The sequence below is a fragment of the Drosophila tropicalis genome, unplaced genomic scaffold (genome assembly GCF_018151085.1).
Source record: "Drosophila tropicalis isolate 14030-0801.00 unplaced genomic scaffold, ASM1815108v1 contig_878, whole genome shotgun sequence".
Lineage (NCBI taxonomy): Eukaryota > Metazoa > Arthropoda > Insecta > Diptera > Drosophilidae > Drosophila > Drosophila tropicalis.
In genome coordinates this window covers 15,161,914-15,173,577 of record NW_027173374.1, presented here as the reverse complement: position 1 = coordinate 15,173,577, position 11,664 = coordinate 15,161,914, and the positions used below count along the sequence as shown (strand labels likewise).

Genomic DNA, 11,664 nt, shown 5'->3' with positions numbered 1-11,664 from the left:
AATAACGTTCATCCGATAATGTCGGTAGCGATAACATTGCTCCGATAATGTCGATTACCGATAGGCTAGCTCCGATACTGCCGATAACGATAATTGTGATTTGATAATGTCTGATAACAATAATAATTCGATCATGTCGATAACGATAACGGTGCTCAAATATTCCACAAACATTTTTATTCAATTCAATTTCAGCAATTTGAAAACGAAATGTCGCTTTTACTGTGGTTGGAGACTCTTAGACTCCACCAGGAGGTGGAAAAAAGTGCAATGCTAAGCGCGGCCAGTGAGATCAACCAGGAATTAGCACTCTACATATTTGAGCGGACTGTAAGTGGTTTACAGTTTTTTGGCGGTCGCACAAACCAAAAATCTTTCCCTATTACAGAAAGTGACCATTGAAGACCTTAAACGCCAGTATAATGCAAATGAGGTAAGAGAGCTCTGCTTGCGGACCAAATTAAAAGTGAATATGACCCACCTCAATTGCGTTCACGATGCCAAAAAGAGATTGGAAGCGAAGGGACGCCTGGCAAACCGTTCAAATCGTTTCATCGACGCAATGTTGACCAAGGCAGTCAATCGCCGCATGGTTACGCCATACTCCGATGACGATGTAGCTAAATACAAGTACATCAATCTTTGTGAGTTTAAGAAGGACAATAACGTGCGGTTGAATATTTGGAACAAAACGCTTGTACGTCAGCTGGAAAATAATGCGCGCGAAGACCAAGATGCAGTACACCGATCGCTACCCTCACTTCAAAACGAGGCAGGACAGGATAATTGGGAAGAGGCCCCTGTTATTGAAGCATTTAACGTGGATGGCATCGGCGATGACATTGAGGAGGACGAAACCAATCAAGGAAATACCATTGGGATTATCAATATAGCTATGCCTTCGCCGCAAGTAGTTGCACAACCTGACTGGCTACAGGATATCGATGAGATCAATTCGGAATCCATGACTCTTTGCTCCGAAGAATTGCTTCACACCCAGAGTGAAAGCGAAGGCCAGGGCGCTGATTACGTATCATTTAATACTCAAGTTCAAGCAACATCCACCCAGGATGATGATGCTGACAAGCTCTTGTAAATCTCAGACGGATAAATATGGAGATGATAATTAAGTTAAGAATGAATCTTGTGTTTTCTTTAAGTTTATCTATATATATATATATACAGTGGCGGCAAAGCATTTCATATGTCTCAAAATTTTTGCCGCCACATCGTTTTTTCTACTAAAGTATGCCAACGTAAATGGGCACGCAGATGTGAGGTCTTGCCGTACACTTTCTGGCAACCGGGAATATGACAAATATGCTGACGCTTTCGATCCGAATGCTTCTCCCCATCTGTGCAATTGGGACAAGTGCAGGCCACACGCTTTAGACGGGGTTTGATTTCCGAAACCAATGCGGGTGTAGTCGCCGGTGCATTTCCAGTGTCCACATTAATATTGACACTTACAGTGGTTTGAGTGGGCGGATTTACGGGAGTTGCTGCCGATGCGGGTGCATTGTTTAAATGGGTTGTGCTGTTGTTGCTGATGGTTGAAGTGTGTCTTATACTGGCTCCAGTTCGTGAGACCACCTGACCTCTACCCTCACTTCAAAACGAGGCAGGGCAGGATAATTGGGAAGAGGCCCCTGTTATTGAAGCATTTAACGTGGATGGCATCGGCGATGACATTGAGGAGGACGAAACCAATCAAGGAAATACCATTGGGATTATCAATATAGCTATGCCTTCGCCGCAAGTAGTTGCACAACCTGACTGGCTACAGGATATCGATGAGATCAATTCGGAATCCATGACTCTTTGCTCCGATGAATTGCTTTTCACCCAGAGTGAAAGCGAATGCCAGGGCGCTGATTACGTATCATTTAATACTCAAGTTCAAGCAACATCCACCGAGGATGATGCTGACAAGCTCTTGTAAATCTCAGACGGAAAAGATGATAATTAAGTTAAGAATGAATCTTGTGTTTTCTTTAAGTTTATCTATATATATATATATATACAGTGGCGGCAAAACATTTCATATGTCTCAAAATTTTTGCCGCCACAGCGTTTTTTCTACTAAAGTGAATAATAAATAAATAATTTCTTAATTTGAAATTTCGTTGAAATTCCATTCCAACGATTCTTGAAATTGTTAAAGCGTTGTTTTTTTGTCATTTTAGAAATCTATTTTGATACTGTACAATTTGTATTTCTCAATTAGGGTTATAAAAATTGCCTTAAACCTGTTCATGTTTACATAAAAAGTTAAATATTTTTACTTTTAAAATGTTAAATTGGGCAAAAATCACGTTACTAAGTCAAAAATATTATCGACAAACTATATACAGTTCTTATATGTAACAATACATATTTCTAATCAAAATAAGGATACATATTTTTGCTCACAAATTATATAAATGGGCGAGATGAAAAAGGACAATTTTAGTTTTGTATTTCTATTTTGATTTTTATCTTTTAGTGTATCATAAGGTTAAAAAACTTGAACTAGACATTATAATGATATATATTTAATATGTACATTTGTATATATAATACTATAATTTCGTTTAAATTTGTATATCACGAAGCTTTCGTTTTGCTCTTTTATTGACTGCGGTCCAAGTTTATTTAATTTGCTGTTAATCTTGGTCGAGTTTCGTTTTTCTGCATTTCTTTTCCTCTCCTTCTGCTCAATAGTGTTGCCATCTGCCAAATATTAATCGAAAATCGATAATAAAACAAACCGATAACACGTTCATCCGATAATGTCGGTAGCGATAACATTGCTCCGATGATGTCGATTACGATAACTTTGCTCCGATGATGTCGATTAGCGATAGGCTTGCTCCGAATCCGCCGATAACGATAATTGTGATTCGATCATGTCGATAACGATAACGGTGCTCAAATATTTAACGAACATTTTTATTCTTTGAAGACCAACAACATTTTTTGAACACAGCAATTTGAAAACGAAATGTCGCTTTTACTGTGGTTGGAGACTCTTAGACTCCACCAGGAGGTGGAAAAACGTGCAATACTAAGCTCGGACAGTGAGATCTACGACCAGGAATTAGCACTCTACATGTTTGAGCGGACTGTAAGTGGTTTACAGTTTTTTGGCAGTCGCACAAACCAAAAATCTTTCCCTATTACAGAAAGTGACCATTGAAGACCTTAAACGCCAGTATAATGCAAATGAGGTAAGAGAGCTCTGCTTGCGGACCAAATTACAAGTGAATATGACCCACCTCAATTGCGTACACGATGCCAAAAAGAGATTGGAAGCGAAGGGACGCCTGGCAAACCGTTCAAATCGTTTGATCGACGCAATGTTGACCAAGGCAGTCAATCGCCGCATGGTTACGCCCTACTCCGATGAGGTTGTAGCTAAATACAAGTACATCAATCTTTGTGAGTTTAAGAAGGACAATAACGTGCGGTTGACTATTTGGAACAATACGCTTGTACGTCAGCTGGAAAATAATGCGCGCGAAGACCAAGATGCAGTACACCGATCGCTACCCTCACTTCAAAACAAGGCAGGGCAGGATAATTGGGAAGAGGCCCCTGTTATTGAAGCATTTAACGTGGATGGCATCGGCGATGACATTGAGGAGGACGAAACCAATCAAGGAAATACCATTGGGATTATCAATATAGCTATGCCTTCGCCGCAAGTAGTTGCACAACCTGACTGGCTACAGGATATCGATGAGATCAATTCGGAATCCATGACTCTTTGCTCCGATGAATTGCTTTTCACCCAGAGTGAAAGCGAAGGCCAGGGCGCTGATTACGTATCATTTAATACTCAAGTTCAAGCAACATCCACCGAGGATGATGCTGACAAGCTCTTGTAAATCTCAGACGGAAAAGATGATAATTAAGTTAAGAATGAATCTTGTGTTTTCTTTAAGTTTATCTATATATATATATACAGTGGCGGCAAAGCATTTCATATGTCTCAAAATTTTTGCCGCCACAGCGTTTTTTCTACTAAAGTGAATAATAAATAAATAATTTCTTAATTTGAAATTTCGTTGAAATTCCATTCCACAATGTCTTAAAATTGTTAAAGCGTTGTTTTTTTGTCATTTTAGAAATTTATTTTGATACTGTACAATTTGTATTTCTCAATTAGGGTTATAAAAATTGCCTTAAACCTGTTCATGTTTACATAAAAAGTTAAATATTTTTACTTTTAAAATGTTAAATTGGGCAAAAATCACGTTACTAAGTCAAAAATATTATCGACAAACTATATACAGTTCTTATATGTAACAATACATATTTCTAATCAAAATAAGGATACATATTTTTGCTCACAAATTATATAAATGGGCGAGATGAAAAAGGACAATTTTAGTTTTGTATTTCTATTTTGATTTTTATCTTTTAGTGTATCATAAGGTTAAAAAACTTGAACTAGACATTATAATGATATATATTTAATATGTATGTATATATATATATATATACAAATGTACATTTTGATGGATTGTGGCAGGTGCGTATGGGGGTGAGGGTTTATACAATTCAATTGGATCTCGTTTAAAATTCTATAACAATCCTGTGCTATGGGAAATGATCAAACATGAACTGTTCCATGAACAGGGACTCCGAATGCTAGTTGGATGAGTTGTTTTCGCCCAGCTCGCTAACCGAAATGGTCATCTTCTCCTCATCTCCACTATCTTCGTCGTCATCATCTTGTTCATCCATCTCAAGCTCGTCGTCTTCTTCATCGTCTTCGCCATCTTCCTCGGTCATTTCGTCGTCTTCGCCTTCTTCGCCATCATCCTCCTCGTCATCATCTTCTTCGCCAAAGGTATTTATGGCCCCATCTTCCTGCCCCTGCTGTGAATGGGCAGATGGAAGTTGAACAATTGTGGCTCCTCCGGGCGTTGCCGTTACAGTTGAGCCTGCAACCGTTGCGGCCACACTCGAGGCACCACTTCCGGCTCCAGTGCCACCACCACTAGCTCCACCCGGCAACTCAATGGTCACAATGCCACTCATTGTACTAATTGTCTTGGGAGCATGCTGTTTCTGCTCCTGCTTGATATTCAGATCGATCTGTTCGACTCCGGAGCGGGTCTTAAAGTGGGTCTTGATGTGCTTAGATAGGTGATCGCTACGCATGAACTTCTTGTTGCACTCGCCGCACTGGAAACGCTTTTCCCCCGTGTGGGTGCGTCTGTGCCGCTGTAACTCATCGGACCGAGTGAATCGTTTGCCACAGAAAACCCAGGAACAAACAAATGGTCGTTCCCCCGTATGCCAACGTAAATGGGCACGCAGATGTGAGGTCTTGCCGTACACTTTCTGGCAACCGGGAATATGACAAATATGCTGACGCTTTCGATCCGAATGCTTCTCTCCATCTGTGCAATTGGGACAAGTGCAGGCCACACGCTTTAGACGGGGTTTGATTTCCGGAACCAATGCGGGTGTAGTCGCCGGTGCATTTCCAGTGTCCACATTAATATTGACACTTACAGTGGTTTGAGTGGGCGGATTTACGGGAGTTGCTGCCGATGCGGGTGCATTGTTTAAATGGGTTGTGCTGTTGTTGCTGATGGTTGAAGTGTGTCTTATACTGGCTCCAGTTCGTGAGACCACCTGACCTCCAGTCGGTGCTATCGTTATTTGAGTGCTAATGGGTTGCGTTTTGGTTAAACTTCTGGAGGAAGAAACGCCTTGGGCCTGAGTAGTTGTTGGTGTCGTAGGTAAGGCAGTGATTTGAATCGACGCCGGTATAGTCACACTGGCAAGCGAATTTCCTTCAGATTGTATGAATTTGATTTGTTGAGCGGTGGTGGACTGCGGAGGATTGACAGCAGGAGGAGGATGAGCAGCAACAGGTGTTGCTCCTATTGAAGTGGGAGTGGGAGTCGGGGCTGGAGCTGGGATGGGATTCAGATTATCTGGCGGTTCCTGTTTGATTTGGGTCAACATTTGATTGGGACTTTGTGGTTCCTGTTTCGGTTGGGTTAAGCTAGGTAACTGACCCATTAAGTGCTGTAAATTGGCAGGCAGGTTGGTTGGCAATTGATTCGCTTGTATGATCTGCACTTGACCCAATCCGGGAATGTTTTGTATGGGTAAAGCCTGAAGATTGGGTGGCAACTGCAGTGGAGTTAGTGTTGGAGCAGGTGTCGGTGCAGGAGCGGGTACAGGAAGCGCAGTTGGTGGTGCAGCTGCTCCAGCGGGCGGAGCAACCGAATTCTGTCTTAGTTGGGTAGGAATCACAGTCAATTGCTGACCCTGTGCATTGGTGATTGTAATCGGTTGATTTGCTGGCAATTGTCCACCTGCTGAAGCCTCATTAATGGCCTGTAGAAGCTGCTGTTGTTGATGCTGCTGCTGCTGCTGGTGAGGATTCTGTATGTGAATGATGTTGGCATTGGGTGGCAACTGTGGATACGGCATGGCCAATTGCACCTGCTGAATCTGTCCATTGGGCGTCACAATTTGTGCAATTTGTGTGAACTGTGGCATTAACTGCATCTGAGCGTGACCGGGCAGTGGAAGTGTCTGGGCTTGCATGAGGTTGGGCTGAGGCGCAGCAGCTGTTTGCACTGGCACATGAACTGTTTGGTAAATGGTTTGGCCATTTGCCGTTTGCATTGGAATTTGAACAGCCACCGTCTGCTGCTGTTGTTGTGGTACAAATGTGGGTTGTTGTGGCAGAGCCGCGGAGGGAAACTGCAGCAATTGAGGACGCAATTGTATCTGGCCATTCTCCAGTTTTACTGCGCTTCCTACACCCGCGCCACCAGCACCGGCTCCGCCTAAGAGATTCGTTAAATTTCCCAAAAGACCATTGGCTGCAGCCACAGAGGTAGGTATCTGTAGATTGGTTCCTGGTATAGTGAATGTACCACCACTGCCATTAGGCGCCGTATTTCCAGGTACTGCCACCTGCTGCTGTTGTTGTTGTTGGTGGTGCTGCTGCTGGGATTGGACTTGTTGCTGTTGTTGTTGCTGCTGCTGCTGCTGAATGAAATTTGCCACTGGAATGCTAAACAATTGACTTTGCTGCTGCTGCTGCTCCTGGCCCAATCCATTAATCGCCGTTGCTGGCAACTGCTGTTGCTGCTGCTGCGGAGCTCTCACAATCTGACCATTGGGAGTTATAAATGCCTGCTGTCCATTGATATTTACCGCCTGAGCTGTCGCTAGTTGACCCATTTGGGCATTTAGATTGGGAATAAAGATGGCCTCTTGACCATCAATATTTACCGTCTGCATAGGCATCGGTTGGACAATCTGAAACATGTTTTGGGGCAGACCCGTGGTGGCACTACCACCGGGAGCGGTGAATTGTGGTGGCATCTGGTGTATATTTATAATCTGCTGCATTTGAGGGACCGGAATACTAGCAGGTTGTGGACCACCTTGAGTGGATTGAGCAGGTTGAGGACCCTTGCCCGTGCCGCTGCTGGCTGTTGTTGTGGCACTCTTATATTGCAGCATACTTATTCCGTTTACGCACTTCAGTATTCCCAATCTTTGACTGGTTTTTTTTTAGTTATCCATTTTCTCTTCCTAACTATAATCTTTTCCTTTCGAGTTGTTGCGACGCTCCTGTCGTTGATTGCTCTTTTCTATTTAAAAATTAACTTTTCATGCACACATACACACACTAATATAGACAAATGCAAGGGCACTTTGTTTACATTTCAATACGTCAATTGTTTTGTTTTACAATTAAAACCAACACAAATTTTACTAAAATATATGAATTTTTTATAAATTTATTTTTTTTTGTTTTGACAAACACAAACGCGACGGGTACAACTCGAACCCGGTTCGAAGACGTGAGTACAACTCAAACGATAGTTATCGAATACGTAACATGGTCACACAATTATGAACGTCGAACAGTTTGGTAACTCTGTGGTAATTTTTGATTTTCGAAATTTTGTCTCTTTTGGTGTTTGTCACTTTCGTTATTAAAGTATTTTGCAATAAGATTTGTTATTGATCAATCAAATAATTTATATTTTAACTAACTTAAAAGCATTTTGAGTACGTTTGTTTCAGACTATTAACCATAATACATAAAATAAATTACTTTAAATAAACAACATGGAATTCGACTCCAGCAGCATTGCAGATCTCAATTTCAATTAAGACGATAACGAAAACTTTTATTACTATGTTGAATCAAAGATCTCACAGCAATTATCATCATATTCAGATTATATCATTAGATCCCTTCTGGAAAGTAAGTAAACTATGATAATAATAGCTCTAAAAACAATTCCTAACCATGTTTATCTTATCTAAAATAATCCATAGCAAACCTTTCAAATTTACGGTTGAATCTATGTATTTCTGGACTGATGGAAATTTCGGTGGTATACCTGGAAACTAGTTTTCCATTGATTCAAAACACTTTAGGTATCAGCTGGACAGACAAGTCAGTGTAATTAGTACTGTAAACGGTTAGACAATAGTTCATTCCACAATGTCCGTAAGTGATTTTATCTTAGGAGGAGTGGCTGCAATGGGGGCAACCGTTTTTACAAATCCCCTGGATGTAATAAAGACACGAGTACAGCTACAGGGTGAATTGGCACGCCGTGGAACTTATGTGGAACCCTATAAAGGCGTAGCTCAGGCCTTCTATACTGTATTAAAAAATGATGGACTATTAGCCCTTCAACAGGGATTGGTTCCGTCTTTATGCTTTCGCTTTGTAATCAATTCAATCAGGTTAGGAATCCTCTTTATATCCTTGATAACATTACAGCTAATTTTAATAATAGTTTACCATCCGAGCAGATTGGGCGTTTATTCAATAGCTATTGATAACCATTGGATGCACACAAAAGACGGAGATGTCTCCTACGGTTTGGGACTATTTTGGGGAGCCCTGGGCGGTGTGACTGGCTCCTTCGCTGGAAACCCTTTTTTCCTGGTATAGAGAAGTTACGTAATGAAATAAATAATTAAGAATGATAAGATAACATGCTCTGTTGCTTACAGATAAAGACACAATTACAATCTCAGACTGTGGATAAAATTGCTGTCGGACGTCATCGTCATTCCCATAGCTCGATGGTGGATGCCATTCGCACCATATTCCATAACAACGGATTCTTTGGTCTCTGGCGTGGATCGATGGCATCTATATACCGGGCCACAGTTGCCTCCAGTGTACAAATTGCAACCTTTGGCAAAATGAAATCCGTGCTAAACGATAATGAATGGCTCACTCGACCGACCAGCGTATCCTTTTGTTCGAGCCTATTTGCTGGAACTTTTCTTGCAGTAGCAAGTACACCACTCGATGTAATTGCCACCCGCCTATTTAACCAAGCAGTGGACTCCAAAGGCCGCGGTGTCACATATAGTGGTGCATTGGATTGCTGTATCAAGATTCTGAAATCTGAGGGTATATATGGTCTATACAAAGGTTTCTGGGCCAACTATCTGCGTGTAGCTCCGCACACGACGTTGACCTTGGTTTTCTTTGACGAATTGGTTCATCTCAAGAATCAGTTTATGTTATAAAGATATTTGTTAATATCAGTTAAAAGTATTCTGATTTTTTGACAATTTTCCGTGTTGAAAAGATTGTGTATATTATGTTTTTTTTTTTTTTTTTATTAAATACACACTAGTTTACAGAACATTATCAGTGCATTTTGAAACTTAATATCTTAAATGGACGATGCCGAATATTCGGTTGGGAATTTGAATGTGTGTTTGCCAGTTGATTGCACCGAGGGCAGTAAACCGGCATTTGGAATAATGTTCCAGGACAGAGACAATGTCACATTACGATTGTCCTTCAACCCGTTGCCATCGTCCCAGAAGTAGTATTTGGTATTCATGTTCTTGAAGTCCAGCACAGCGTTTTCGCCACGCAAGATGATCTTGTCCCAAAGAACCACTTGATTTAATTGATTCGTCGGTGTCTTGTATTCAGCTGTCAAATACAGAAACAGTTGTTTCACATTCCAGTTAAAGATACTGGTGAGATTCGTCTCCAGATCGAAAGTGATGAAGCCGAGGTCATGTTTCTCCCGGGATGCGCCATAATCGGGAACATTTTTTACCAGGACACGGACAGTATTGATATTAGCATCGGTTCGGTAGTCCAGAAAAACCGTGGAGAGAAAGCAGCTAAAGGTTAGACAAGCTAGCACACTCAGGGAGTATGCCACTGTAGCATTGCCTCTGGTTAGTACCGTGTGCATTTTTAATTATAATCCTGCGTTTCGGCTAAAATCAAATGACACGTATTGAGTAAAAAATAATATTCACTGCCAGCAGTGCTGCTAATTCACTTTTTTCACGTCAAATCGAGTATCGGGAATTCTGGCTTTTTTAAGAAGATGACACTATCGATGTTTTCGAGTGCTAAATGACTGAACGATACCCAACATACATTTATGCATACGGATTATTGACATTAAATAATTGAAATTTTTTTTTTTTTAAATATTCACACAAGTAGAATAACAAATTTTAAATTATATCTGCTTTCTCTTCACATCCATTAAAAGAAAATTTACAGCTATTGATTATTGATATTTTTCATAAATCATTTTCAACACTAGTCACATTCGATGCTGTAAAATTGCTACAATTTACCATCACTACTACTAGAGACGGTTAACAGTGCTCGCAAAAGATGCTGTTACGATTAACAGTGCTCGCAAATGATGCTGTAAAAAACATCCCTGCATCCGGAATAATATGGCGATCCGAAACTCTGATGAAAGACAGAGAATTTTAACGTTGCTGAAAAATTGATTTATTTGCTATATATTTTGAACGGTAATACGCGGAAATATCAGAATTGTGTTTTAAATTCAGTGTCGCACTTATGGTGATAGTTTTAAAATGTATTCAGTGCATATAAATTGGTGAACATTCGCATCGGAACAGTAGAAAGAAAAATTTTCTCTTCATTTCTTCTACTCATTAATTCGCCTTCGTCGCTGTCGCTGCTGTCGTCGTCTTTTCGATTTCGACTTTGGCGTGTGCGTTTCGCTTGGTCGATGTGGATATTCACCTCTCGCTTGTGCACATTAAAATGTCCCAGCTCAATTTACTGTCATGTCCTGTTGTCTCGCTCTGTAGCAATTCGGGGTCGCTGTAAAAATGTGTAAAGTGATTTTTTATTCGTTCGGGCGAAGTCGAAACTGCTCGAAAAGTTTTTCTTAGTTTTTTTTGTTAGTAATAATTTGAACGTTGCAGTTAAAAATATATAAATCTTGATAAATCGAATTAAAATGCAAGAAATTTGACGAGCAGTGAAAACGCCTAGAGCGATTATATAAATCGTATGCAAGGCACGCTGAATTAAGTTCAAATAAAACTAAATTGCGCATCGTTTAGGATAAAAAAGCAAAAATTTTTAACAAAAAACGATTTCCTCCTCTCGTATCTGTATTTCTGTGTGTGTGTGTGAGTGCATGTGTGTGTGCGTTTTTTGTCTTTCTTTTTTTTTAAATACAAATGTGAATTAGTTGAGCATACGAATGAGCGTGCATGGTGAAGAAGTGAAAGAATGCCGAGAGTTGCCAGACTTACAAATTGTGCGTGCGTGTGTGTTTGTGTGCCCTGCCCTCCCCGCATAATTGTATATATTTATATATATATATATATATATTCTAATCTAGAAGAATCAAT

General features: G+C 40.5%; 5 protein-coding genes across 5 annotated transcripts; 3 read left to right on the top strand and 2 right to left on the bottom strand.

The window, feature by feature from the left end:
• The first annotated feature begins 132 nt into the window (after positions 1–132).
• On the top strand, positions 133–1,278 carry LOC137584407 (telomere-binding protein cav-like). Its single transcript, XM_068299785.1, has 2 exons — positions 133–330; positions 389–1,278. The coding sequence occupies exons 1-2, from the start codon at positions 211–213 to the stop codon at positions 1,094–1,096; spliced, it is 828 nt and encodes a 275-aa protein (XP_068155886.1). The 5' UTR covers positions 133–210; the 3' UTR covers positions 1,097–1,278.
• A 1,615-nt stretch (positions 1,279–2,893) lies between these two features.
• LOC137583938 (telomere-binding protein cav-like) lies at positions 2,894–4,060 on the top strand. The gene is made up of 2 exons (XM_068299133.1): positions 2,894–3,106; positions 3,165–4,060. The coding sequence occupies exons 1-2, from the start codon at positions 2,984–2,986 to the stop codon at positions 3,867–3,869; spliced, it is 828 nt and encodes a 275-aa protein (XP_068155234.1). The 5' UTR covers positions 2,894–2,983; the 3' UTR covers positions 3,870–4,060.
• Positions 4,061–4,356: 296 nt separating this feature from the next.
• Positions 4,357–7,786, bottom strand: Spps (Sp1-like factor for pairing sensitive-silencing). Its single transcript, XM_068299130.1, has one exon. It carries the CDS (start codon positions 7,486–7,488, stop codon positions 4,636–4,638), a length of 2,853 nt encoding a protein of 950 aa, XP_068155231.1. The 5' UTR covers positions 7,489–7,786; the 3' UTR covers positions 4,357–4,635.
• A 191-nt stretch (positions 7,787–7,977) lies between these two features.
• Positions 7,978–9,653, top strand: LOC137583937 (solute carrier family 25 member 35-like). The gene is made up of 4 exons (XM_068299132.1): positions 7,978–8,242; positions 8,317–8,733; positions 8,803–8,938; positions 9,007–9,653. The coding sequence occupies exons 2-4, from the start codon at positions 8,486–8,488 to the stop codon at positions 9,532–9,534; spliced, it is 912 nt and encodes a 303-aa protein (XP_068155233.1). The 5' UTR covers positions 7,978–8,242; positions 8,317–8,485; the 3' UTR covers positions 9,535–9,653.
• On the bottom strand, positions 9,598–10,339 carry Spase22-23 (Signal peptidase complex subunit Spase22-23). The gene has a single exon (XM_068299134.1). The coding sequence runs from the start codon at positions 10,221–10,223 to the stop codon at positions 9,684–9,686; it is 540 nt and encodes a 179-aa protein (XP_068155235.1). The 5' UTR covers positions 10,224–10,339; the 3' UTR covers positions 9,598–9,683.
• Between the last annotated feature and the right edge of the window lie 1,325 nt (positions 10,340–11,664).

Excerpts from the sequence above, each read along its gene's own strand:
- LOC137584407 (XM_068299785.1), top strand. The coding sequence starts at position 211 with ATGTCGCTTTTACTGTGGTTGGAGACTCTTAGACTCCACCAGGAGGTG. Across the intron at positions 331-388 it reads TCTACATATTTGAGCGGACT|AAAGTGACCATTGAAGACCT; the intron begins GTAAGTGGTTTA and ends TCCCTATTACAG.
- LOC137583938 (XM_068299133.1), top strand. The coding sequence starts at position 2,984 with ATGTCGCTTTTACTGTGGTTGGAGACTCTTAGACTCCACCAGGAGGTG. Across the intron at positions 3,107-3,164 it reads TCTACATGTTTGAGCGGACT|AAAGTGACCATTGAAGACCT; the intron begins GTAAGTGGTTTA and ends TCCCTATTACAG.
- Spps (XM_068299130.1), bottom strand. The coding sequence starts at position 7,488 with ATGCTGCAATATAAGAGTGCCACAACAACAGCCAGCAGCGGCACGGGC.
- LOC137583937 (XM_068299132.1), top strand. The coding sequence starts at position 8,486 with ATGTCCGTAAGTGATTTTATCTTAGGAGGAGTGGCTGCAATGGGGGCA. Across the intron at positions 8,734-8,802 it reads TTTGTAATCAATTCAATCAG|ATTGGGCGTTTATTCAATAG; the intron begins GTTAGGAATCCT and ends CCATCCGAGCAG. Across the intron at positions 8,939-9,006 it reads CTGGAAACCCTTTTTTCCTG|ATAAAGACACAATTACAATC; the intron begins GTATAGAGAAGT and ends TGTTGCTTACAG.
- Spase22-23 (XM_068299134.1), bottom strand. The coding sequence starts at position 10,223 with ATGCACACGGTACTAACCAGAGGCAATGCTACAGTGGCATACTCCCTG.